General features: G+C 44.0%; 1 protein-coding gene across 1 annotated transcript in view; it reads left to right on the forward strand.

Annotated features, from left to right (window-relative positions):
* Positions 1–27,628, forward strand: part of Prkca (protein kinase C alpha) — a 398,743-nt gene that overhangs the window by 147,661 nt on the left and 223,454 nt on the right. The window contains exon 3 of the mRNA XM_034504395.2: positions 10,267–10,349. Coding sequence (XP_034360286.1) covers positions 10,267–10,349 — 83 coding nt within the window. The remainder of the gene's footprint in view (positions 1–10,266; positions 10,350–27,628) is intronic.

The following is a 27,628-nucleotide window of genomic DNA, read 5'->3' on the forward strand; positions in this document are numbered from 1 at the left end:
ATACCCCATCTTTTTGTAAGGATACCAGTCACACTCGGTTAGGAACTTGACCTACATCAATATAGATTCATCTAATTAATTATATCTGCCTCAACTTATCTCCAGATAGGATCTCAGTGCCTTTTGAGTTGTAGAGAAATAAAAGTTGGCCATGTTTGCAAGATCCCAAATTTATGTTTTCAGCCCTTAATTATTTATATTCTCAGATAACCACGTAAGTAGAGAATAATGCCGTAAAGACTACGTACCCGTCTTGCAGCCTCAGGAATCATCGGCTCTTACCCATCATGCATCTTCCTTCCTGTGTCTCATGTTTCCTCCTCTGCTGAGAGGGTTAGAAAGAATCTCAGATACCATATTATTTTACTTGTGTAAATTTTAAAGACAGAGAAGAACAGCAGACTACCCTGTCTCACCACAGTGGCGGTGAAGGGGAGAAGGTTAAACTGCTTCTGTTAGTCTTAAACATGTATCTGGCTTTTAACACTGCAGCTCATTAAGGGAGAGGGTTAAAAGGGAGCAGGAAATTCACACACACACACACACACACACACACACACACACACGCATGCACGCACACACACATACACACATGTACACATGCATGCACACACACACACGCACACACACACATGCAAAATGCTAGGGAATTGACCCAATGATCTTCTGAATGCTATAAAATTTTCTAGCACTGGCCCTTTTAATTTTTTTTATTTTCACTTCAAGACAGGTCCTTGCTAAGTTACTCTGCTTGACCTTTACATGGTTCAGGCCTTAAACTTATGATTCTCCTGAGCATCTGGGACTACAGGTCTGCACCCCCAACCTTCAGCCAGGTTTCTTCCCTGGCTTTCTCCTTACTCTTCTCCCAGCTCCTAGATCACCCCACCCTTTCCACCAACCACATGTGAGTGTTCCTGGCACCCCTTTGGCTCCTTAAGATTCTTCTTTGCTGTGTAGATGCCTTGTCAGAAAATTTGCTCTGCATGCCGTGAGGCCTCTGACTTCAGTGCTGGATCCACTAGCCTGATTGTCTGTCTGGGTGGTCATGAAGCATAACCCACCCAGCCTGTCTAGGACAGAACCCAGGCCTATGCCACACAGAGGATTTTTTCTTCCTCAGCCTGTATAATACTTAGCTAAGTCCCAAATTCCAAGTCTGCTCTCAGCATCTGTTTGATCTCCTGCATCCATACTCCACAGCCTCCCAGAGATCAATGTCTTTACCAAGAAGCATTCTGGGTGCAGAGAGTGTGATTCAAAGTGGCAGCAACCATAGTAACATGCACAATGTGGCCTTGTTCTCCAAGATCCCAAACTATGTGATTTAATAGAATGCATGAAGCAGATGGCCTTCTGCTGATGACAGGACTGAATGCTTGACATGACCAAGAGTCTGAGTGAAATTGAAGGACGCAGACCCTGATGTCTGACTTCTCAGATCTCCTCAGCCCTTTCTTGTCCCAGCCTTGGCCCAAGGTCCCCCTTTGGCTGCGAGATGGTTGCACAGTTTGCCACGTTGCCGGAGCCGGTAACTTTGGAGAAGCTGGATCCTCCAAAGTTTGCAGGATCCCGTCTTTCATGCTGTACATCATCCCAAAGGATCCTTCAGAATACACTGTATTTTGAACTGTATTCGTGTACTGTATCCACACAAGGGGTGAATGCAGAGAGAGGATGTTCAGGAATGTTCAGTGAAATTCTAGAGGAGGAAGAGATGGTTGCATCTCAGATATGGGAGTATGGGGAGTTTTGGAAACATCTGGGGATGTGTGCATGACTGCTTAGGGGCAGAGCCAAAGTGCCATCGGATGAGTGGCACTCTTTACTCTGTGTGGCACAGAACATCTATTGGACTTGTTTTCATACAACTTGAACGTGTATCCTAGGAGAAGACTGTTTTCACTGTTACAAATCTGAAACTGATAATTTTCTTTTACAATGCAAAGATAAGTTCAGTTTTCCCTTACTTTCCCTACAAAGCTGAAAGCATGCCGTGTCTTAGAGACTTTCATTTCATTGTATTTTGATATGACATTACCTTTCATTAATCCCTTCCAGCAAAATTTAATTAAAATCATCACATTATGGCAGTCATTTATGGGTTTTTGTTTGTTTTTTTTTTTTAAAGAGTTCGGGCTTTGGTAGGGCAGACCCGTGGTCTCAGCTGCTCGGAGGCTGACTGCAACTTCAAAGCCTACTCAAGCTGTACATTGAGTTTGAGAGACAAGTCTAGTCAACTTTGTGAGACCTGATCTCAAATTTAAAAAAAAAAAAAAAAAAAAAAAGGAAGAAGGATAAGAAGAAGTAAAAGATGGATGGTGGGCAGTGTAGAGCTAGCTCAGTGGTTAGGAACATGGCTGTTCTTCCTGGGTTCAGTTCCCAGCACCCACATGAAGGCTCACAAGTAGCTACAACTTTGTCTCCTCTTCTTGCCTCTGGAGGCCCTACATGCATGTGGTACATACATTAGTGCAGGCAAAAACACCCATATATGTAAAAATAAATTTTAAAACATTGTAAAATGTTTTAAAACACACAAGGGCTGAGGGCAGAGCTCACATGGAGTGCGTGCCTCACACGCACAAGGCCCTCTTCCGCAGTGAGGTCAGAGAAGCAGCGAGGTCTGACCTTTGGCCTGACTGAAGCAGGACTCTTAGGGTTAGTGGGTTCTTGTTAGCAGGTTCCTGTTGGAATCCAGTGTTTCCCCTCATTAATTTTAGATAATAAGAAATTGTTATGCCTACATTCCATTTCACATGAATGAATTGTCTGAATTTGAAATGATTTAGACTGGAGACTGAAAGGAAAGGAAAGGAAAGGAAAGGAAAGGAAAGGAAATTATTTTTTGAAGAAATACAAAACAATCCATGACATGTACCTGCCCCCATGACGGTCTGTATCAAGTGTGAGTAATTCATGTCCCATCATGCATATAGATCTAGTGATAAACATTGTTAATTATTTGGTAAAAGAGCCCAAACCACACTTAGGAGGTATTTATTTCTGTCATTTTCACTGAGCTTTCCTGTCACGAGTGCACTGGAAACATTGGGGAAACACGTGCTGTCCCTTACAGTCATGTGTCAGACTGGACTGTCCCCATGGCCCCACTCAGTTCTAGCACTGGTTTCATTGGAAATTTTAAAGAATAAGCGAAAATTTTTCTTGATTATAAGAATTAGGAATGTAAATGTCATAAAAATCCATGTAAATGGGGCTTCAAGGCTAAGTTTCTTACTGTCTATGATTTCCTATGGCCCTTATCTCATAATAATTATTATTTGTAATCTTGTAAGTATTGCTCTTGGTCAGACACTTTATTGTTGTATAAACCATGTCATATGAGTTCTTCCATTTAAACTATCTTGAATGTGTGCTTCGGTGACACTAAATATATCTTACAACGTTCTGGAACCATCACCGTCCATTTCCAGAACGTAAAATCCATGGTAACTCTCTCTCTCTCTCTCTCTCTCTCTCTCTCTCTCTCTCTCTCTCTCTCTCTCTCTCTGTGTGTGTGTGTGTGTGTGTGTGTGTGTTTGCAGGTGCACATATCCAGGAGAGTTGACATCAGGTGTCTATACTACTACTTATTTTATATTTATTAACTATTTAATACATACTATATTATTAATTATTGAGAAGGACTTTCATCAAACCTGGGGCTTCTCCTACTCTGGTTGGGTCTCTACCCCCCCCCCCCAGCACTGGTGTTAGAGGTATGTACCACCATGCCAGGTTAGTAACTCTGGTTCTCACTTTGCCCCTGAACTATCTATCTTCCCTTCCCCGATAACCTCCTTTCACAGGGCCTTGTATGTGCTAGGCAGTGTTTTCCGTCTGTCTCTGAGGAGCAGACTCACATTCTGTTACATGTGTCTGAACTATGTTCCTCTCTAGGACTGCACAGCACCAGGCTGCCCCACTCCATCTCAGCTACATCTGCTGATAGGCATCTGGGTCATCTCCACCATTTGTCAGGGAATGATGGACGCTGGTGACTCCTGGCTTTCAATTATTTGGAGGCTATATCTAGGAATGGAATATCTGGGTCATATGGTAATTCTACATTTAATTTTGGGGCACCTCCAAACCTTTTCCTGAGCAGTTATATACTTTACATTTCCATACGTAGTGGACAGGGGTCCTGTTTCTCTGTGCTCTTGTCAGCACCTGTCAAATTTCCTCTTCTTCCTCTCTCTTTTTCTTGTCCCATTCTGAACCTTCAGCTCCTCCTTCATCCCCTCCCTCCTCCCCTACCTCCTCACCTCCCTTGTTCCCCCTTCTCCCTCCCTCCCTCCCTCCCTCCCTCCCTCCCTCCCTCTCTCCCTCCCTCCTCCCCTCCTCCCCTCCTTATCTGTTTCTTTAGTCCCTCCTAATGACTATGAAGTGGCGGTAACAGTTACTTTTGTTTGAGCGGTTCCCTCAAGCACAGGAGCACTGCTGTAGGCAGTGGGCTGTGTGTGACTATGTTTGTGAGGCTCCTCAGGAGGATGCAGGGCTGACTAGGCAGGGTTCTGCAGCATCTCATTCCTGCATCAGTACCACCCATTCACCATATTCTTTCTAAGGTAAATTTCTCTGCATTAGTGGATCATGGGGCAAGCCTCTGACTTGCCATTTGCTCAGAGTCTAGGAAACACTGTCCCCAGCCAGGAGGCCTGAGACAGCCGTCTGAAAATGGCTTCGACACACAGAGAGCTCACATGTCCTGGTGTGTGTCCAATGGACCAAGACTCCTCTAGTCAAGTTAATTTTTACCAGATTCATTGGAGGAACAGCGTCAGAAGGGAATGTTTCTCTCACTCTGTTTGGCTCCCATATGCCCTTTGCTGGTTTTTGATCTCCTTAGACTAAACACACATGACGAGAATCACTTTTAATATCAGCATGACACTCTTGCCACACACTTCCGTTTTTTATTTGAATATTTACCATGAGTCTCTGACCCAAAATTAGGCCACTGTTATTTGTTCTGTTTCTGTAATGTACTTTTGGCAGATGGAGACTATCGCCCTCAATTTCCGTTTATTCATACTGTGTGATGTTAGCCATTGACAGGGATCTCCAGGTCGAGCATTCTCCATAGCGAAGGCAGGTCATGGAGAGGAGCCTCACCTCTTCACGTATGTGGCTGGATTCCTTTTTATTCTAGGGCATCATTTGCACAGTGTGGTGGGCTCACTTCTGGGGCCATCTGTCTCTGTTGGGAAGCACAAACAGAGAGGGTTACAGGAAAGTCACTTTGTGCTCAGAAATGGCAGAATGAAGATTTACTCTGAATCACTGTCACTAAACTGCAGGCTGACTCCTGGAGACCAGGAAGATGGCTCCTTAGGGGAAATAGTTGCCTGACAAGCATGAAGGTCTGAGCTTGGGATCCAAGCCCACCCATAAAAAGCCAGGTGTGGTGGTGTGGTCCTGTAATCTCAGTGCTGGGAAGACAGCAGGGTCCCTGGAGCTCACAGAACAGCTAGTCTTGCCAAATTGATGTGCTTTTGAATAAGCAAAAGACCTTGTCTGAAAAACTCATAAGACAGAGAGTGAAAGAGAATGACAGTGACCTCTGACCTCCACATGCACACATATGTGCAACCTCCAACACATGCCTGTCCCCTCTGACACACACACATCCTTTGCCATGTATACAGTCTGGCAGGATGACTCTTTTTTTAAAGCATATCTCTGCAGCAAAAGACTGGCCATGGTTGAATCTTTACTTCCTTCAAGCTGAGTGTGGCAATCTTGAAGATACTGGCCTGCCAAAGTCAGGCCACTGTTGAAATTGTGTCACGTGACAGGTACCCCAGAGTTCACCTTCTCCCAGTTCTTTTTACCCCGCATTACACAGTCATTTGAATTCCTTTAGATTTTAAAATAAAATAGTAGCTCTCAATTTTAAACCAGTGGAAATCTCCACTGGCTACCTCCAGGTAATCCCAGTGCATTTATTAGGCCTGCTCCTCTGTTTCTTCTCTCTGCAACGGTCCTATGGCATCTCTGAAACTTAGATTATGTTGCTCTGCAAAACCCATATTACCTATTTAGTCTGCAGCTTGGAAGCAAAGGTCCAGGGCAGCCATCTGTGAGTTTTGGAATGTCACTGCGCACATTTTCTAGGGCAGCTTTTCCCAGACAAGTGTGTCCAGCCAGTCACCCCCACCGCTCTTCTTCTTGTTCCCTTTCTAGAGATGATGGTAATGGTGAGAGGAGGGGACAGCAGAGCTTCTCTCTTTACTAAGGCACAGGCATACTGTTTGCTCTGTTTTGGGAGAGCACACATTCCTTGATCTTTTTGAGACAGAGTCTCCTGTAGCCCCTTATCGGCCTCCAATTCACTACATAGTCAAGGATGGTAGTGAGCTTCTGATCCTGCCTCTACACCCCCTCCCTTATATTCTGGGATTACAAGTGAGTATTACCATACCCGGTGTTTACGGTGATGGGGTTGAACTTAGGGTATTGTACACGCTAAGTTAAACACCCACTAGTGGAGTGTTCAAAGTGCAAGCAGGCTTATGGGGCTTTATGCCCCAGATAATTCATACGTCCACGAGAACCCTAGAAACATAGAACCTTCTGTCTGCCCCCTCTTGGAGGCATTTGTTGAAATGGAAAGTGTACATGTGAGAAATCTTGGGACAAGGGCAGCTAAGGCAGGGTGGGAGGAGGAAATCATTTGGGACTCAGTAAGGATCTCGCTGCCTCTGACAAGTTTAGAGGGCAGTGAGAGCTTGATTCTTAGGAAAGTATTTGAAGTAAGAATTTTCTCAAAGTGCGTAATAGAAATACTTCAGCTAGTGGCAGTGCGCTGTCAGGTAGAGACAATAGTCAGCAGAGGCACACCGTTCTTCCAAAGAGGCTAGGTACTTATGTGTGACCAGTGCTCACCTGGATGTGGCGATGATAGCAAGGAAAGTGGAAGATTTCACCGGGCGGTGGTGGCGCACGCCTTTAATCCCAGCACTTGGGAGGCAGAGGCAGGTGGATTTCTGAGTTCGAGGCTAGCCTGGTCTACAGAGTGAGTTCCAGGACAGCCAGGACTACACAGAGAAACCCTGTCTCGAAAAACCGAAAAAAAAAAAAAAAAAAAAAAAAAAGTGGAAGATTTCAATGTTGGAAGAAATTAAGAAATCAAAATGCTTTGTTTACCCCCAAAACTTCACCTTCATCACAAATTGCAATGAGGCAATAATGCCCTGCAACCCTTTTCCTTTTGTAAGTGATTCTTCTGGTAATTTCAATAAAGAAAACATACCTTTGTGCCAGGTGTGGAGGGGTGAGCAGACTAATGTGGGTCTACTCATTGCTGCTTTATTAGCTATCGCTGGAGAATTTCCAATCAACATGCCTCTGGCAGAAGCATGTGGAAGGGTCCCACATGCTCTCAAGACACAGAGCAGCTCAGCACTGCCCTCTGCTTACACCCGCACTGCCTGCACACTCAGTTCCACACAACTCCTCCAGCTCTCTCCAGAGAAGCCCATACCATGTGGTCTCATTCTTCTTAAGAGTTGCCTCTTTACCGACCTCTGAGGCCAAATCTGTGTAAAACACCACCTGGCCCTGGTTTGTCTTAATATTCTCTTCTGTGCAAAGTCAAGAATTCTGACTTACCTGAGCTGTGATCTCCGAAACAACTCTCCAGGCTGCTACAGGTGACAGCAAGGACCCGTGTCCCCCATCTTGTCCCACTGCCCCTGATGCTGACAGTGGACGTGACACTATGAGAGTAAAGCAGGCTGTGGCATTAAGCAAACCTTAGCATGAAACCTGGCTGTGCTACATAGTAGGTGGGTGACCTTAGGCAAGACCCTCCCTGGGCCATGGTCTTTCCATCTGTCCCCAAGGGTTTTCTCCACCTCCGTTTCCCTCCCATTCATAAAGATCCACTGTGTGTAAAGCTGACTATACATCCTAACTGTTTTCCCATCTAGAGCTGAGGACATTGAGGCATATTGCACAGTGTGGATATGAAGCTTCACTATGATAATATACAAGAAAGGATGGAACAAATGCCTGTCCATAGCAGGCTGCCTTTTAAATGGTATCCTGTGGTCACTCCGCAGGTCCAGTCACTCTTTTGCTGTTCTTCTTCATCTTAGCAGTCTAAATAATGATTGGTGGTTGCTTTTCTGCCTAGACAACGGAAGAGGTTCTTAGCTAGGCCTTAGCCCATAACCTATCATGTTGGATTCTTTCTAACGCCCATGCTTGTGCCTCTGACATGTCTTCATACACGTCCCTCTTTATTCAAGACCTTTCAATGGTTTCCAAGGGACAGGAAAAGATTCTGAATTTCTTCCCAGCCACCCCTGACTCTCTAAGAATCCTTAGCATTTGGCTCAGTATGTGAATTCTCTGGGGATTTAGCAAACCTTGGTCTCCCTCCCCATCTGCTTCAAAGACTAATGCAAATTCAGGAGGTTGTGTTATCCTTGGCATGAGCAAAGTATCAGAACGCTCTAACCTTGTTTGCACTGTATCTTAGTTCCTTTCTGCTGCTGTAACAAAAGCCCTACACACTGGATAGTATATAAATAACTCACTATTCTGGATGCTGAAAACCCAAGGTCATGGCGCTGGACTGGCAAGCACCTTTTAGTCCTTTGTTCCAGAGGGAAGGAAAAGGGAGGGAGGGTCTGGAAGAGTCTAAGAGATGAAAGGGTAGGGCCATGCCCTTCTTACTCTGTGTGTGTGTGTGTGTGTGTGTATGTGTGTGTGTCTGTGTGTCTGTGTGTCTGTGTCTGTGTGTGTTTGTGTGTCTGTGTGTGTATCTGTGTGTGTTTGTGTGTCTGTGTGTGTATCTGTGTATGTGTGTGTCTGTGTGTGTGTCTGTGTGTGTATGTGTGTGTCTATGTATGTCTATGTGTGTTTGTATGTGTGTGTATGTGTGTGTCTGTGTGTGTCTGTGCGTGTCTGTGTGCATATGGTCATGTATGCACTCCACGGTGTGCATTTGGAAGTAAGAGGACATCTAGCTGGGGTCAGTTAAATCTTCCACCATATGGATCTCTGAGACTTAAACCAAGCTCATCAGGTTTTGAGGCAAGCACTTTTACCTTCTGAGTCATCTCCCCTACCTTGAACTTTTCCTTTTATAATGGCATAAGTCTTACTTACAGGGGACACATTTTTGTTGCCCCGTCACTTTCCTGGGGTCCCTTCTCCACATACTGCTGGAATGGCCACCAGATTTTATCAGTGTGTGTCTTGGTGGGAACAAACATACCAACTGTAAAGTGTAGTAAAACCTTGTGACTTCCCGAGTACTTGAGGTAGGCAGCATGTTGCTTTGTTACCATATTCTCATTACACAATGCAGAGCGACAGTAGAGGGTGCTTTGTGAGCTCTGAAGAAAGGACTAAGATCACTCTTATACCTTCCATATGACGACATCCACAAAGACTGCTTGGGGGTTAAATATTCATTTCTAATAATTAAATTATTCTATCGATCCATCTTCAGGGTTAGTTATCAAATTGGCACTGGGCTTAGAAAAGTCTCTTAATTATGCTAGATTTGCAAAGGTTCTTTGAGACAGCCTCTGTCAAAGACAGTGGCAAGGAAGTGTTAGAGTACACCCAACTGATTTTCAAAGAGGTATTTCCTATAGATTGAGTTACTGTATTTTTTAAAAAATATATTTATTTTTATTTTATGTGTATCAATGTTTTGCCTGCACATGTGTCTATGTACCACATGTGTGTAAGTGTCCACGGAGGCTAAAAGTAAGTGTCGGGTCCTCTGGAATTGGAGTCACAGATGGTTTGTGAGCTGACCCATGGGCGCTGGGGATTGAACCTGGGTCTTTTAACTCATACTCAGGATACTTCTGGATTATTTATCATCAGTTGTTCCTTATTTTAGTTATTTTTATTTTACCTGCAGTGGGTGTATAATGTTTGTGTACATATGCACATGTATACATGTATATGCATGTGTGTCTGTATAAACGTGCAGAGGTATAAGAAAGTGAAAAACGTTTAATTTATAATCCTGGGTTAGACATTGAGGAAGAATCTCAAAAGCTTTGGGTCTCCTCTCCCCCAGCTTTAGAGTTGAGAAGTCATGGCTTAATTTTCCTGAGCATTTTGTGGTATTATCCACAAGCTTAATCAAAATAAATTGTTGCTGATCTTTGAATGAAATGTCTTAGTGTTGCTGTGAGATTCTGTCTATATTGAAACTAAAATGACTCCTCACCATATGGTATATTAAATATAAACCCTTCTGATTTTCCTTTTCTGTTCTCTCCTCAGTTTGCTGTTTTGTGGTTCACAAGAGGTGCCATGAGTTCGTTACTTTCTCTTGTCCAGGTGCGGATAAGGGACCTGACACTGATGTAAGTAATCTGAAAACTGTCATTGGACGTTAGCGTGGATGTCTGAGGTTGTTTGTTTTTTTATTGCCCATACAACCGTTGTTCTGGAACATACTATTAATAAAGAGACATCTCAGTTTTCACTCTTTGTCTTGTAATAATGAATACGTCCATCATCCTGAGTTGTGCGCTATTTCACAGAAATACCCTCAGAGGAAAATCATTAGCTTGTATTTTTCTGCTGTGGATGACCAGGTTGATTAATCCATCAGATTTATAGTAACAACTCTACGGATACATTTTACAATGGGTGTGGACCACCCTGGGTTTATCTTTGAAAGTTTGTAATTACTACAATAGTCTACAATCTGTCTTGAGCATTGCAACAAACTGCCCCTAGCTCGCACTGTGAGCTCAATGCTACGTTTTCGCCATGTATCATAAATGCCTATGTTGAAGGGATCCTGTGGGCAGCTATTTCACTGACCACAGTCTCTGGGATGTCCAATAATTTTATTTCACTTATTTATGTCCTCATTCTCCCTGTTTCTATTAAGCATGTCAGGTTCATCTCTTCTTACCAAAATACAAGACCAGCAGAGGACACTGAGAGGACACTGAGAGGCAGGAGAAAATGATGTACCAGCGTTTAAGCTATGTTGGGTGAAAAGACATTTGGTGCCATGTGAAACAGGGAGCATTTCTAGTCTGAATTACTCACACTAGATCAGTCTGATTACTTATCCTTACGTTAGGGCTGCCCATGAGTCCCACTTATGGCACCTACTCCTGCAAGGAAACTGGTTCAAAGAGGCGTCTCAGTGAAACAGGACATTTCTCAGACGGTGACATTTTCACAGTGGGCTGTGAAGAATTCAGATGTGCCTTGTTGTGAGCCATGTAGTAAAGAAATATACCTTTGACGATTTGACTAAGGGATTGGGAGAGATAGCCTTGGTGCATGCCTGGGGCTTCGAGGGATTGGACAGAGGGCACCTCATGTCTCTGTGCTTTGTCACTTTGTGTATGAGGCAGCTGAGTCCATGGAAAGTTGACTGCTTTGCCTTTGTGCAACCAAAACTAGTGTCCTTCCCTCTCCTAACCCAGTTTTTCATATTTTTCTTTTTTCTAAACTATATCTCCATATAGGACACTTTAGAGATAAAACAAGACCAAAAGTTATAAACCAACCTCCTCCTTTAATTAGCATATAATTAATTATGTGCAATAATGGGTTGCATTTTGATATTTTCATACATGGATATGTCAATCATATTCTACTCCCAGTTCCCTTTTGTGTACCCTTCTACTCTCCTGATCCCTTTTCTCTTCCCAGTCTACCTTCTACTTCTGTGTCTTGGTTTGGTTTTGTTTGCTTGGTGACCCAGTGAGTTCAACCCAGGTTACTTACACAGACATAGGAGAGAGGTTATTACAGAAGTGTAGACAACTTCCAAGTATCTATACCAACAAAGAAAATGTCTCCCTTCCCCTGGCAACCATCAACTGCCAGTGGCTCCTCAGAGAGGGGTGAGCCCCATGAGCCCCTCTTCCTTCTATGATGGAGTGTTGTGGGTTAAGTCTTGTTTAGGTCTTATGGAGGCAGTCACAGCTAGAGTGAGTTCATGAGTGCAATGGGCATCGCTTGCCGGAGGACCTTGGTCCATAACACTCCTCCCTTCCTCTTGCTCTCCCTGCCTCTACAGTGTTCCCTGGTGGAAGTGATGTGCATGCCCACTTAGCTCTACTAACCAGTTACGAGTCTCCGCAGTAACTAACTCCTACTGCTTCTGACTGAAAGTTTTCTGACCGAAGACTTGAGCAGCACCAATCTGTAGACATAAATATTGTAAGTGCAACTTGATGTGTCTCTTTAGCAGAGAGGAAACAGTATTTGTTTCCTCGCTAGGCTCTATGACCACTCCAGCCACAGACTTTTAGCCAGATTTATAATACTAGGCATCAGTTCCCTCTGAGACAAGAAATGCCCTCAAATCCAGTCAGAGAAGTCATAGCGTGCTTGGTTACCTCCATGGAAGCTATGCCACTGTTGTACCAGTGGGCACATCTTGCCTGGCAAGTCAGTAGTATCCCATGCAAGGTTCACAGTTGGCTATGGGCTTTGATGGTTTTTCTCTCTCAATGTCCCGCGTAGCAACTTTCAGCATTATACAAGGCAGCCAGCCAGGAAGAAGGCTTCCAGCTCAGTTCTAATCAAAGCTGTGACATCTATGACAGGTCTTACAATCTAATTCTGGTGAGCAACCAAGAGCAGCAGCAGGGGTTTGCATTGTTTCGAGGGGTCCCAGCGGCCTCCCTGACAAAGCACTCATCAGAAGGGTATCCCACTTCATAATCTGTCTTCTGGGGGTGGTTTTACCTCTGTTCACAGTTTGATTCTTAACTCTTGTGTTTTAACTAACTTGCAAAACAATCAGATTTCCTTGTGGCTTTTTTGTACATCCTTATTTTGGGGTGACCCTCCTTCACCCAGACCCCATCTCCCTGACCCATCACTCCTTAAAGCTTTCTCCCCCCAATATTGACCTCTTCATTTTCCCAGCAAGCTGTTCTACTGCCAACTCCCACTCCCCTGTTCCCCTTCCTTTATGGCTCCTTTCTAGCTTCCTGACCTCAATACACATTCACTCCCACACTGACACACACATATAAGAATTGGAAGCTAGGACCCACATAGGAGAGAGAACATGTGGTGTTTGTCTTTCTGTGCCTGGGTTTTCTTACCAACTTTCCTAAAAAGCTGACATCCTGTTGTTCGTGTTTTGAAGTCATCCCACAGTAGCACGTGCCAGTCCCTCCCCTTCCTCACTCATACTCCCATCTTCTTCCCGTGTGGTCCTTCCTTGTCTCTCCACTCTCCTCTCTATCCCTGCCACATTGAGAACGAGAAGCTACGGGTAGGTTACGGGAGCACAGATAGCCCTTGGCATCTTCTTCTGTTCTTTTTCTTACATCTTCAGTTAGGTATCAATTCTTGAAAATCTTTAATGAACCAAAGTGTGTCTTGCATCTTGAGTTACAACAATGAACACACCTAGCTGTCTGCATCAGCTGTTGAGGGGATTATTCTGGGGGAAAGTGTGTCTCATCCTGCCTGATCTGGTCCTGGAACCCTGACTGGAGCAACCTGGAAATGAAGAAACACAGACGCACATACAGAAAAGCTGGTGTTGGTGGCTCATGCTTGTCCTGAAGGAGGAAGCCATGGCTACTAGGTTTTGCATATATACTGCTCAATCTTTTGTACACGCTTGTACGTGGATCAGAGAAAGGCTTTGCCATGCTTCTGGGCCTCACCCAGGGAAAAGTGTTGCCCTTCTCAAGATCCTTAACATGGCCATGGCCATGTCAACAGTGCATATGCTCACTCAAGATTTTACCCACTCCCCACTTCCCTAAGTGGCCATGGAAGAATTCCTTGATGAAACTGAATTTAAACTGAGCTTCAACAGTGGGCAGAAAACAGGCAAGCGTAAGAGTGTGTGTGTGTGTGTGTGTGTGTGTGTGTGTGTGCGCGCGCACACACATGCGATCTGGGATTTAAGGGGCTGTCGAAGGAACTGTTTTAGATAAAGGGAAAGCAGTCAGGAAAGCCGGGCTGTAGGTGGGAGCTTCATCTGTGAGGACTGGAGAAAGCTGAGCATCAGGTGTCTCACTAAGGGTTTGGAATAGTCTCAGAAGTGATGGAGACCCAGGGAAAGTTTTAAGTGAGGAGTGACATAACACCACAGAATACCTGTTGAAGGTTACTCTGGTCTCCTTTTAGGAGATGCATTGGGTCAGAAGTAAGTCACTGTCCTGCTAGAACATGGGAAGACATACCAAAAGCTGGAGAGGCACCTGCTCTCTAGAGTACTAAGACAGTGGTTTGGTGGAACGAGAATCCACGGAGATAGAGGCAACACATTCAAGGATTATTTGAGAACCACAAAAGTAGCCTTTGGTCTTTATGGGGTCAGGGAGTTGGAGATACTGAGAATGAGTCTCAGGTTTCTCACCCAAATACTTGGAAGGATGAAGGCTCTAGGGCCATGAAGACGCTGTGGGGAGGACAAGTATTTGAGAGAGCACAGTGGGAACAGACCATAGGTTCAGTTTGGGTGCATTGAACTTGCAGAATCTGACCCTGAGAAGACAGTTGTGTGGGGACCAAGTGTGAATGGAGGTCAGAAGTGAGCATGTCCAGAGGATACAGATTTCATGGTTTTATTAAGACTGAGGGATTGATCCTGGGGCCTAGAAAGAAGATGTAGAGAGAGAGAGATTAAAAGGGTTTAGATCCTAGGACAGAGCTCTAAGGACTGAGCCCATTGATGAGAGGAAGACCAGGGAGGGAGACCAAGAAGGAACAGCTAGAGATGTAGGGGAGCTTTTGTATGTGTTAATCACTTCCTTTGGGGTCACAGTTTGCAATGCAGTGTCCCACAGTTTGCATGGGAAAATTTCAGCTTAGATCACAGGTCAGTTGGTGCACACTAGTTTTCAGCAGTCTCCCCATACCCAGAATGTTTTCCTGTGTGGATGCTTGTCCTATGGTCATCCCTGCTCCTGGAGCCAAGAACCAGGTAGAAAAGCTTCTGTAAGGGGCTGCTTGGCATTGAATGCAATGGGAATACATGTGGTCTGATGTCCAGCTAAGTTCTGCTCCTATGCCATTCGCAGTGTGTGTGCCAGTTTACTGCAGGCATGGGGCTTCATGTCCTTAAAGAAGATGCTAAGGGGATGACTTGTTTCAATATAAGAAAGAAAGAAGGTCCATGAGATGTAAGAAGACATAAGGACTCAGCCAGCCCTGCCTATCTGACTCTCAGAGGATTATGTATGCTGTTTAAAGAACATCGGTCTCTCCTCTTTGGACTCATGATTTTTTACTTTCTTCAGCTAGGACACATGACGTGTCATCCCTCTGTATCCTAAGTGGTCATTGTACAAATCTGCGGAAGTCTTAGAAAGTCACAAGATGGTCACACTGAGCCACACAAGCAAGGTGTTAGAAAAGCATTCTAGATAGAGAACTGCCCTTGATCCGTCGGCTGGTTTGACTAGACTGGCTTGCTGTGACCTCCAGGGATCCACGTGTCTCTGCCCTCTAGTTTAGTGACAGTGTTGGAATTTTAGTTTCTTTAAAAGACACACAGAGAGACAGAGAGAGACAGAGACAGAGACACAGAGAGAGAAATATTATAGTAATATGTTTTCATTTAAATCCCAGATGTGGAATATGGAGCTGCGTCAGATTGTCCACAGCAGCTGTCAATGATTTGCCTCGTGCTCTAGCAGGGGTGTGATTTTGCCAGCTGCAGATAGTTTCTGTGATTGTGTGATGTCTGGAATCCTAGCAACTTTTCAGAGACTATATAAATGCTAGGGCCTCGAGAGGCAGGGTATGACTGGCTATTGGTTGGTTGCTATTGGTTGTTGTTGGTTATGATCTGTTAAGTAGTCATGTGCGAAAGAAGAAACAACCAGAAGAAATTAAATATCCTGATGGCAAAGATCAAACTCGCCCCAAGGAACTCAATGCCCCTACTCAGCAGGAAGTAGCCTAACAATAATGTCACTCCCTTTCCCCTCTAACCTTTTCCTCTCCTATCTAGTGTTAGGGGGTAGAAAGGGTAGAAGAAAGGGGGTGGAGAAGAGTGGAAGAAAGAAGAAACCACAAAGTAGCTAAAGTCCAGCTACACCCTAGCCTACCTCAGCACTGGGATTACAGGCGAATGCCACTGTGCCCCTTACATAGATGCCGGGGATGCAAACTGAGGTCCACATGCTTGTGTAGCTAACACTTTACACACTAAGCCATCTCCCCATCTCATATGCTTTTAAAGTCATAGACTACAGAGCTGGAAGGGTATGAAATATTGGTCTAGGTTAATCTTGTTGTGTAGTAAGGATACTGAGGCATATTAGAGAAAGTCAAAATGACTTGGATACCATTGTACGTTGTTGGTTGGGCATCTAATGGATTTGTGATTGGCTCCTTCAGAGATGAGCCCTGAAGGGAAAGAAAGAGGGTCCGATGGATGGGTGGTGTGAGCTGTCAGTGGAGAATGTTGATAGCATGCATTGGCAATTCTGATCAAGTACTTACAAAGGTGCCAAAGGGAAATGCCCATTGCAAGAATGGGTGTGTAGGGAATGAGGTAGAATCTTTGAGGAAAAGCTGCTCCAAGTCTTTTTTCCCTTAGAAAAATTTAAAATATTGAATGGAGCCTTTCTTCACTGCGTGGGGAAGGATTATGGTGAGTTGTTTATATGCTACTTGCTAATGCATCCAGTGAGCCCCACTCCACGGGAGTCAGAGAAGTCACAGAGCTTGTAAAATCCACAAATATTGGACCTGCCCTGCCATCTTCAAGAATAAGGGCTCAGAAAAGCACTGAAGTATAAACCAGATGTGCCCAGATAGCAGCAGCCTGTGAAAGTGTGTTCTGAGTTCTCCTGAACAGAGGTGCTTCTTGGGCTCAAGAAACCACCATACCTGAAAGTCTGAATTCGGTATCTGAGGAAAGAAAGAGCTTCATGTTTCAATAAAGGGACCCTTGAAGATTCTCAGGTCAATTTCTCAGCCTCTCCTCTGCTCTGAAGGGGGGATGTTCCATTGCCCAGCATTTGTTCAAAGCCTAGAGGGAGAAAAAAGACAAGCATTTCCTAGAGTCAAGGAGCAACCCTGCACCCTCCGTAAAGGAAACAAAGAACATAGAAGGCACCTAAAAACCTCATGCTTAGTTACTGGGGCTGGGGATTTTCAGGGCAAGGAGTCCCCAGCTGGAAAGTAACAATATTGGGGTACATGGTTCAGAAAGCAGGCAGGGCTGGCAGGTCACTAAGCTCTAGGTATGCAGCCTGAGACTGCAGCTAGGGTTCTGTCCATCCCTACATATAAAGTTTTATGAGACAGCAGCCTAACACATTTCTGAAAATGGTCCTTATATAAAAGTAGTCTTCCCCACTGACATTAGAGGTGGTGGGGAACACGGACTGGCCACAGAGGGAATTAGAGCTCATTTTACTTTGTGTCAGGGACAGTGAATGTGACTTTGCTCTGTGGAGGAACCACACGAGTTGCTCTGTCTTCAGTGCCATGAACCCCATTCTCTGACAGGGTTCTTTTCCTTATTCTGGTCATGAGGAGGCCAGATGTGTGGGAAGGGTCACAACGGGTCCAGTGGCCAACTGATCTCAAGACCGATCTCTCACTTCTTAAGATTGTATCTGCTAGTTTAGCTCTCAGGCCCTCTGTCTGCAGCCCCTTCCCATTCTTAGAATGTCTCTATTAATCTTCAGTTCTGTCTATCTGCAAAGCTCACCCTGCCAGAGGGGAGGTGGGGCATTCCAGCCTGTTAGTATACATGTGTACATGTGTGAAAAATATGTATATATGTATACATATGTGTGTATATATATGTATGTATGTACACTGGTATATGTATATATATATATATATATATATATATATATATATATGTGTGTGTGTGTGTGTGTGTGTGTGTGTGTGAGTGTGTGTATATGTAATATATTATCACTTTCAATCACTTTCTGCTCTCTGTTTGTCTCTGTATCTTAAGTGAGCACAAAGCTGTGGAGCCTTTTCAAAGAGTCCTAACAGGTTTAATGCTGCTTTCAACACTGTCGTGTACAGCCTTCTTTTAAATCTGTAGATTTGGGTGGGAAAACGCAGTCTTACATGCCATTTATAAAGACTATAAAAGCAAAAAGTACCACCCTATATACTGTATCTATAATCTCTGAATTGTTCACTTTGTACGTTGGACATAGGTATATTTGACCAGGATGATACCTATTAAGGGTCTTCACCAGTACCTGAAGGGTACATGCTTGCCTGGTATTTCTGATGTGCTTAGCTGTGCTGTTTGGATGGGCCTTTGCCAGTAGCATATACTGTTTAGGGAGACTGTTCACATTGTACATTATGCACTTTGTATCTGAACAGCACCACTGAGCAGGATTGAGGTGAATTCATGGTCACGTCTGGGAATTCATACCTCGACTGGGAGAGGGTAGGGCAAAATGCTTACAGGCAGCGTCAGAAGCCTGCTGTTTGTCTGGAAGCGCACCCAAGGAAGGAGTTAGCTAACTTGTGAATATGACTTGCCCAGAATAAGCAGACCTTCCAAGTCTGAGAATTTATAAAGTCTGTATCGTTCAAAGATCTGAGAGCAATCAATACCTGTCAACACTGAGAAGCAGCAGTGGAAGCCAGGATGCATGTTATGGTGGAGCAGAAGTGAGATCCCACAGCAGCTGGCCACTGGCCATGTGGAGGAGTCGGAGTTGTCTTTGCTTTACTGTGACCATGAGTTCATTCCTATGTCTTAGAAACCATTGCAAGAACAAAAGACTGCTGACATTGTTTAAATTTTCACATTTCAGAGATTCACCTAAAATAAAATAAAAGCATTTAAAATAAATCTAGAGACAAATTGAATTAGTGGATTTTATAATTTTCTTTCAAGTGTGTTTTTACATTTAATATGGACACTAATAGATGATCTTTTGAACAAAGCCAGTTTTACTCCAACACCTTTTTTTTTTTCTTTTAAATTCTTGGGCTGATAATGATAAGTGAGATACGTGTAAGAACCAGGCAAAATGGAGTTGGGTGAAATCTCCCAGAGTGCACTGCTACCTGCTCATGCCGTTGAGACCCTTCCTCAGCCTTGGTTTTCTTGCTTATAAACATGCGGTAGTCTTTGAAGTTGGTTCTGTCCCTGAATACCATTCTATTATTTTGTGGTGTGAAACTTACAGAGATGGAGAGTCCCTGCCCTCTCAAAGTGTGGCTATCCTCCAGTGCCAGGATAAGCAGAACAGTGGGGAGTGGTTCTATAAGCCATGAGGGATACCTGCCATGCAGAGGAAGAAATACAGAGCTATTGAGTTAGGGGTGGCAGGCGATGTGCAGTCATTGGGAGAATTAGGGGCTTCATAGAGATGGCAACGTGAAGACAGGCTATTTGTTTTTTCTAATGTTGCTTGCAAAAATACATATTTTAATGTTCCTTACACTAGGACACATCTCCTGCCTAATGGAGAAAGAGCTGCCAAACCAGAATTCAGGTGACATGTATTACAAGAGGACCTACCATTAACACAGGAAGAGAAAGCCATGTTCTTCATGCCCCAGTGGGATGTCTCAGGAAGCCCCCCCTGTACCCACCCACTGGGGCCCTTCCCCACTCGCTGTGGTGCCATGGGAAACCTGAGAAAGGAGTTATTTCAGGGAAACAAACCCAACACCAGAGCCCCAGTGCTAATTCTGCTCTTCAGTGGGTGGATTATCTTATGTGCCAGATTCACAGCAACAGAAGTATGTCCTGCATGGGGAAGCACCTCTGTTGTATCTGAACCATGTTCATTTAGTTGAAGTTAAAAATAGCCTCAAAAGATGTTCATCTTCATCCAAGGCCTAATGAGCTGCAGGCTGCAGCTGTTGGGTCTTGGGGAGGCATCTATCTCCCTAACCTGGCAAAGAAGAGCAAAAAGCTATGTGTCTGTCCCTTGGTCTAGAGTTGATTAATTAAAAGAAATGTGTAGTGTAACTAGAAATACACCATTTAATTTTTAACCAGCTACCTGGAGCCATGTTTTCTAGGGAGCTGTCCTGGGGCTCTCTCACTTAACCCAGTGTTTTTAAGTCATCTCAGGAATTAGGAGAGAGAAGCGGGAGGACTGCCCAAGTTCAAGGTCAGCCTGTTCAAGGTACCTCATAGCAGGTACCAGCTCAGCTAATAGAGTGACCTTTCCAAATCAATAATAAATAAAGTAACTAAAATGGTAGAATTGGTTAGTGGTTACGTTTTACAAGTAAATTCTTTGTGGGAAAGTCTGTGTCTTTTCTTTCCAAAAAATAGAGTGCTCTGCAGTCCATGGCCTACCATTAAGAGGAGTGATTGGTAAAGTTCCCACGTCCTGATTACAGCAGTTTTACCTGCCAGGTCTTGATTACCTGAGTGTTTTCAGTGCAGGTGAGATGCAGTCTGGATCTCAGAGTTGGGGAATGAGTATCTCACCTGCTCCATTGCTGTAACATTAGGCTGTGCGTATGATACACCTGACGGGCTTCCTTGCTTTTCACGGGTAGCCACAGAAAACCATTTTCTTAATTAGTGCAGTTGTTTTTAAAAAGAAAAGGAAAGTGGACCTTAGCAGTAGTTTTTGCCTGGTTTGACTCAAAAGCTGGTATGATAGATTCCTTTTAGTTTTTTTTCTGAACAGTGTGCCGCTGGGGAGTTTATGATGGGCAGGCACTGAGGCTGCCTCAGCCTGAGCTCGGGGTTTGGAGGTAGTGTCTGAGGAGACAGCCGCTGAAGGCCCAGGGCTGGATGACACACCACACACAAGCTGGCATGTTTAGAGTATCACTTGACATGTAACATCTTGAGTAGTTCATGCCTTTGTTTTTTTGTTTTTTGTTTTTTTGCATTTGCTCATGTTACATAAGTATCACATGTTTCTCCAGCATTTATAATGTGGCAGGTGTTATGGGATGCAGATGTTTTAAAAACATGGCCTTTGTCTTCAAACAGTGTATCCTTAGTGAAGTCATGCATATGCATGGGTATTATTATCCCCTGGGTGGATAGCACCCAGCTGCAAGTGGCTTCTGTCAGTCTACCTACTGTAAGAATATGAAAACCAAGGCTAGGGGTGGCGAAGTCTCTTCTGGAGTTCAGCGGTGGTGCATGGAGCTCTAAGCCCCCAAGCTGGATATTTCCACATTCAAATCTGTCCTCTCTTCCTGTGCCATAAGACTGCACAGCAAAGGCAACCAGAGAGGCAGTTTACAGTCAGTCATTCCCTGCTCAGGGGCTGAGTCTGGGGTCAGTGTGACTATGAGAAATCTTAAAATGGCAAGAGATATTGGAAATGAAATTAACAGGAAAAACCCACCAGTTAGGAAGACCAGAAATATGCCCTTATGAAAACAGGCATACAGGACACCAGGGCTGGGTAAGGACCTGCAGTGGCTTGCTCTGGTTCTTCAGATGGTAGGGAGGAGGGCTTTTCAGGGCACCGAGTTTCTGGAAAGATGTTTCATGGGGCTTCACCCTTATCTGAAAGCTAGCCCAGAGCTTTGGCTCATGCCAAAGGCTTATTCCTGGATTCTAGTGAGTCACTTTTTAAATAGACTGAGCTCATGGTCTCATTCAATTAGCTGGTACCTTCCTCACCTTGGCTCTGTTTCCATGGCTTAGTATATTTTCCATGAGTAGAGCCAGGAAGACTCTGTGGCCAGAGGCACATATATACTGAGATCTAGGGAAGGGAGGGGTTTGCTGAGGACCTCAGAGCATCTCCACAGTGCCACTAGCTTACTTACAATGGGATCAAAGACCTTAAACAGCCAAATGAACTCACTTGCAAGAGGTGTGTTTCAACTTCCAGTAGTGTGGCTCAAAGAGACTCAGCTAGTGAGAGGCATACCCTCTACTGCCATCCATAGCACGTGGAGCCAAAAGCTATGAGTTAGCTCCCCGTTGAGTCTAGACTACAAGAGATGGATGGTGGGAGGGTCTATTGTTTTCTCTGTTACTCATTTAGCATATCTATCCTCATAAGCCAACTTGCTCCTAAACATTTGTTCAAAGAACGACATAACAACAGAAAACAGCTACAAGAACGCCATGGCCCCTGTGAACTTTGCCACTGGCTCTGATACAGTCCTGACAATACTACTGATGAGTTTCCAGATGTCATCGACATGGAGACTGTTGGAGGACCCCCAACCCCAAGTCTAGGATGACACTGATGTGGGCATTCCTGTCCTTACTGACCTCATTCTTGTGTCCCCTCCACTCTTTGCCCTGGAGCTTGCTACTGTCATCTTATCCTTACATCAGTGTCTCTATAGCGTCTCCAGAGTCAGATACCTCAGAACTGTCTGGTGTTCTGGGTGCCTTTGTCCCTTCTAGCTGTGTCTCCTCTCCACCTTCGTCCATTATCACCAGGGTGCAGGACTGCGCCCTAAGGGTTGGTTTCATGGTCTCTGAGCTGTTTCCCTTCTACTTCATCTTGCTTACATGCTACAACATCTACCCAGTGGAATGTTAGTTATTAAATAAGGAAAAATGAGGTCTGAGGGCCCAGCAGGTAACAGCAGTGTCTGCCAAGCTTTAAAACATGAGTTTGATCTCTGGAACCCACCTAGAGGAGAGAACCAAGTGCTGACAGTTAGTTGCCCTCTGATTTCCACACAAGGACCATGGCATGCTCTCTCCTACTTCCACCACTCCCTCCCCACCCCTAACCCCTGCAAAAGATACAAATGAGAATGAAAAGAATTGTAAAAGGAAACAAAATATGTGAGCCCAGCCATGCCTCTCCTGAATCAACCCTCCCGAGTGTTGGGATGGATCAGTGGAGTGTAAGCCCAATGGCTCGTCTGTGAGCATTAGCTGGGGCCCTTGTTCTTTGTCTTCCTAGAAGCTCCAGGAGGGTAACACAGGTGGCTGATGTAGTGGAGTCAGTTTTATAAGAGTCCAGGCCCAGAGGACACAAAGGTCGGTGTTTTCTGGTTTAACACAGCCCCAAAGCCTGAGTTCTTACAACGGGTCCAAGTCAGGACTCTCCTGAAAAACAGACTCAACAGGGAGCACCTACCTGTGTGACTATAGAGAGGTTTTCTATAAGCATTAGACACATGGGTTTAGGGACTTAGTCCCAAGATCCTCAAGGTTGATTTGGCAAGCTGGAGATTCAAGGCAGAGGATTGCCTATCCTGCTCCAGCCCTACATCTGTATCCTGAGACCCAGGAGAGCTGATGATGTCAACGCAGTTCCATTATGAACACTGGTAAGCTTGGGAGCCTGGGGGCTTCTGGGAGCAGGAAAAAGCCCATTTTGAAAGCCTTTAGTCAGCGTTCGTTCTATTCAGAGTTTAAGGGATTAGGTTGGGCTCACCCAGGTATGTAGTTTCTTAGTTTCATTTCCTGTTGCTGCCACAGAAAACCCTTGATGAAAGCAACTTAAGTGTGAAGGGGTTTAGTTAAGGGGAAAATGATTTATCTGGCCCACAATGGACCGTGTTTCCTGGCTTAACACAGCCCCAAAGCCTGAGTACTTACGAAGGGTCCAAATCAGGACTCTCCTGAGAGACAGATTCAACAGATCTCCCTGTGTGGCAGGTTATAGGCTGCTACTGTAGGATCTGGAAGCAGCTAGTCACAGTACATCCACATTGACAGACCCCGGCTTGTCAGAGCTCAGCTTGCTCTTTCCACCTGGACAAGGAAGGGTGCTACCCACAGTGGGTGAATCCTCCCACCCCAATTAACATAGTCGAGATACATCCCACCTCTGCCAGACTGGCCCACAAGCCTGCCTAGTCTAGATAATCCCTGCTTGAAACACCCTTCCTAGGTGCTTTTGACAATTGAAGCTAGCGGTCATAGCAACCTACCTTCCTGAGCCCAGCTATTCCTCTCATCCCCAAACACCCTCAGAGAAACATCCAGAATAACGTGTGAACAAAATATCTGAGCACCCTATGGCCCGGTCAATGTGACATGTAAAACTGGTCATCACAAAAGAGGGATACACAGGCTGTGCACCTTGGAAAGGGTGAGTCATAGGTGCTGATCACAGAGCTATTTACCATAGAAGACTTTAACTTTGCTATAGACTGTGCTTTCTTTCCCCAAATCTTATTCATTTTTATACTCCCAAATATAGACTACCATTGTTTGTTGGAAGAATAAGAATTTCATATACGTGTAGAATGAGATATGAGTGTCTACTCCCCATGAGTGAAATTCTCAAAAAGTAAAGGAAAAAAATTAAGAATAGAAAGGTCTACTATATACAAAACTGGATATAACATTTATATTATTAAGTTTGTATAGATATCATTAAACTTTCAGAGACTTTATTCCTATTTATGAATTTTATATATATATATATATATATATATATATATATATATACCTAAGCTGATTCAGATACAAAGGAAGATGAAGATGTACACAAAGCTCCTATACAGTTCATTGAAATTTTATGACATAAGCCTAATATGCTTCAAGCCTCCATGGATCGACAGATGAGTTATTTTTTTAAAACTAGAACTATATATCCACTCAAAAGAAACTAAAGTACATGAGGGTGTAGTTGAAGGTAGATTGTGTCTCTCATTTGTAAAGCTCACAAGAGCTCGCGCTACAAGCAACTAAAATAAAATATGAACAACAACAACAACAAAAGACATTCTAAATAATTTGGAATAATACTTAAACCCTTAAAATCCAAATAAAAGAGAGAAAGGATTGAGGTTCCCAGTCCTAAAAGTAAGTTGAGAAAACTGCCTGGGTTTCCAGAGAGAATATATAAAATGTTTTTAGTGGTCTCTCAGAACCACTCCTGGCTTCCTGGATCGTAAAGCATGGTCTTCGGGAACCGAGTCTCTCTTTGTTGCTGTTTTGCCTTTTATCTTTTTGAAGAAACAGGTTTTTGGTTTTCATTTTGTGTTCAGTACTTCTGAGTGCTTAAATTTAAATCCTCACGAAGTCATACAAGACGTCCATTAAACTAGGTGACAGGAATTTTTCAAGTTAGTACATCCCCTTTTTCTCTAATGCCAATTTGGGAAACGACCTACTGAAGGTAATTCCTGTTTTGTCAATTGTGTGGGGTCACAAAGATGCTGGGGGAGACACTCGAGACTTCCTCGTACACATAAGGCGCCCCAGCACCAAGCCACACCCTCTGCCTTACTACTGATTCTGCATTGGAGCCACACCCTCTGCCTTACTACTGACTCTGCATTGGAGCCACACCCTCTGCCTTACTACTGACTCTGCATTGGGATTCTTTGACATTAGGGCTAGTTATACAGCTGCTCATCTGGGGAGATTTGTTTCAAAATGGAGGAGGTTTGGAATGGGCAGTGTTTGGTTCCCCTCTATACCCCAGCACTCCTTTCTTCCAACATGAAATCCGCCCCATACCCAACTGCTGCTTGGACCCAATCTGTGTCAAAGTCACCAGGCTGTTTTTCCTGCTCAGGGGAAATTAATCTGATACACATTTTGAAAACACCTGCTATAACTGTTTTATCTGGATGAGATGTTCTTGTAGGTCATAAAACACATTTAAGGCAAACACCGTTCAGAAGGCAGTTGGCTCTCTGCTCCTCCTCTGCAGTTTCTAGGCCCTGGCTCATCCCTCCCCCATCCCTGCTATAAAGCAAGAAGCTTCTTGTGTTAACATGAGATATAAATGTTTAAAACATGAGCGTTTCATACTTGGAAATGGTATTGTCTGTGGAGGAGGGTGATTTTAGGTTTCTAGATATTAAACTGTACTGACTCATTTGTTCTTAAACAAGTCATTCTCCAGTTACTAAAATTAACCACAAAAAAAGACCAGGGAGGCTTGAAAAAGAAGAGGAATGGGCACAGGAGTCCTTAAAATTAGAAAGCCAGGACTGCTCTCTTAGCATTTGCTGTGTTTGAATGATGCGCCAAGATTAAGGTAATCCACTTTCACTGTTTCCTCCCACTGAAATCTGGGGAGTCGGAATAACTTCGGGTACAGAGCCAGAAGGGGAGGGAGAAACATGACAGGTGTGTTGAAATTTTTGAAATGAGCTACAAATATAGAGAAACAGACTTTTAAAAATCCACATACCACTGCCAGTTTGGAGTTGTGCTCTCTCAGGTACCATATTCCAGGCAGCCAAATAGTGGGGGAGTCCAACAACGAAGCCTGCAGAGCAGGCTATGGTTTGCTGGAGGGATCCTCACTCGTTCGTGGCTGGATCTCCAGTCTGGCATCTCCTGTACACAGCAGCCTGAGTGGGACTCTGCAACTGTAGCAGATCAACCACTTCTGTATTCAGATCAATCACGCTTGCCAGCTATTGGAGTGGGGCGTGTCTCTTACCATTCAGGACAAAGCCCATGACAGTGGTGACCCCGCTCCTGCCCACTTGCTGACTAAGGTCAGATGTTCCTCATGTACGTGGACATCTTCTTCTAGTACCCTGTTGAGATGGTCTGTTCTTGGGGACACGTCTTTAAAGCACCTTTCATTGTTATAATGGGTGTCCTATTCCTCTGTAGTTTTCAAACCCTTCATCACCATCTGAAACCTCAGTTAGCTTCATCTTTTCATTATCATGAACACAACACAAGAGCAGGGCTTTATCTTACACTTCCATTTCACCTAAAAGAATACCTGACACATAGTAGGTGCTTACTACATGTTTGTTGTGTGTGTGTGTGTGTGTGTGTGTGTGTGATGAAAAATGTTACAAGATTTTGTTTGCTTCCTACTAACAATAAAGGGAAATACTGCAGGACTTGTGGAGATTTTTCTTTATTTTTATATTTTCCAACTGTAATGCTGTACCATATAGTCATAAGCTGGCCATGCCAACAAAGCCAGGAACTTGCCTTGTGATTGGGTACTGTTTCTGAAACAAAAAAGACTTGTTCACAATGTTAATATTAGCCTATGTAACCTTTAAAACTGCTTTAAAATACAATGTATCTTCTTAATGTTACTTAATCAGAGTATCCAATTAACCATCAGATTCTAAATGCCAACCATTCTGGACACAGGAGATAAGTGTTGAATTTAAAACCTTGAGAATAATTTTCTTTTCTAATAGGATCTTAATATTGTCAGTTATGGCCAGCAAGCTGTGTCCTCTTTTATGGATGTCCCTCAGGAGACTGGTTTCTCTGACGCTTACTACTGTGGAGCAGCAGAGGGTTGTTAAGTTCATTTCAGCTGCGCAGGGTGATAGAGTTTCTAACAAAGAGAGATGGTGGGCAAAGAGAAGCGCTCATATGCTGCCAGGTCTCTAAACTCAGTATAAAGTGGCTACTAAGAGTAGGATGATGGCAGATATTATGTGCAGGGAGCAAAGACAAGAAGGGAATTTAAGGAATCAGAACTTCTAATACTTTGATGTTTAGAATGATTTGATGTAGAGATATTTTTACATTTAATCTTGTCAGTACAATACGATTTTTTGGAAAGTTCTAAAATTCCACTTAGCCATTTGTGTCTTGCTCTATTGCTATCCATGCAAGTCTTTGAGACTGTGGCAAATTGCTACCAGTTTCTCAGATGGCATCTATATGAAATATGCCCACCCATGTGAGAGATCTCCTTTGCTCAACAGTGTGGGATGAAGCTGTTTGATGCAAATGTCTAAACTGCCATGTGAGCAGCCAATGCGGGCTACCACTGAACCACCTCTCCAGCACCAGAAGGTTTTTCTTAATTGCTTTTTCCAATAAATAAATAAATAA

This window comes from Arvicanthis niloticus, chromosome 6, assembly GCF_011762505.2.
Source record: "Arvicanthis niloticus isolate mArvNil1 chromosome 6, mArvNil1.pat.X, whole genome shotgun sequence".
Classification (NCBI taxonomy): Eukaryota; Metazoa; Chordata; class Mammalia; order Rodentia; family Muridae; genus Arvicanthis; species Arvicanthis niloticus.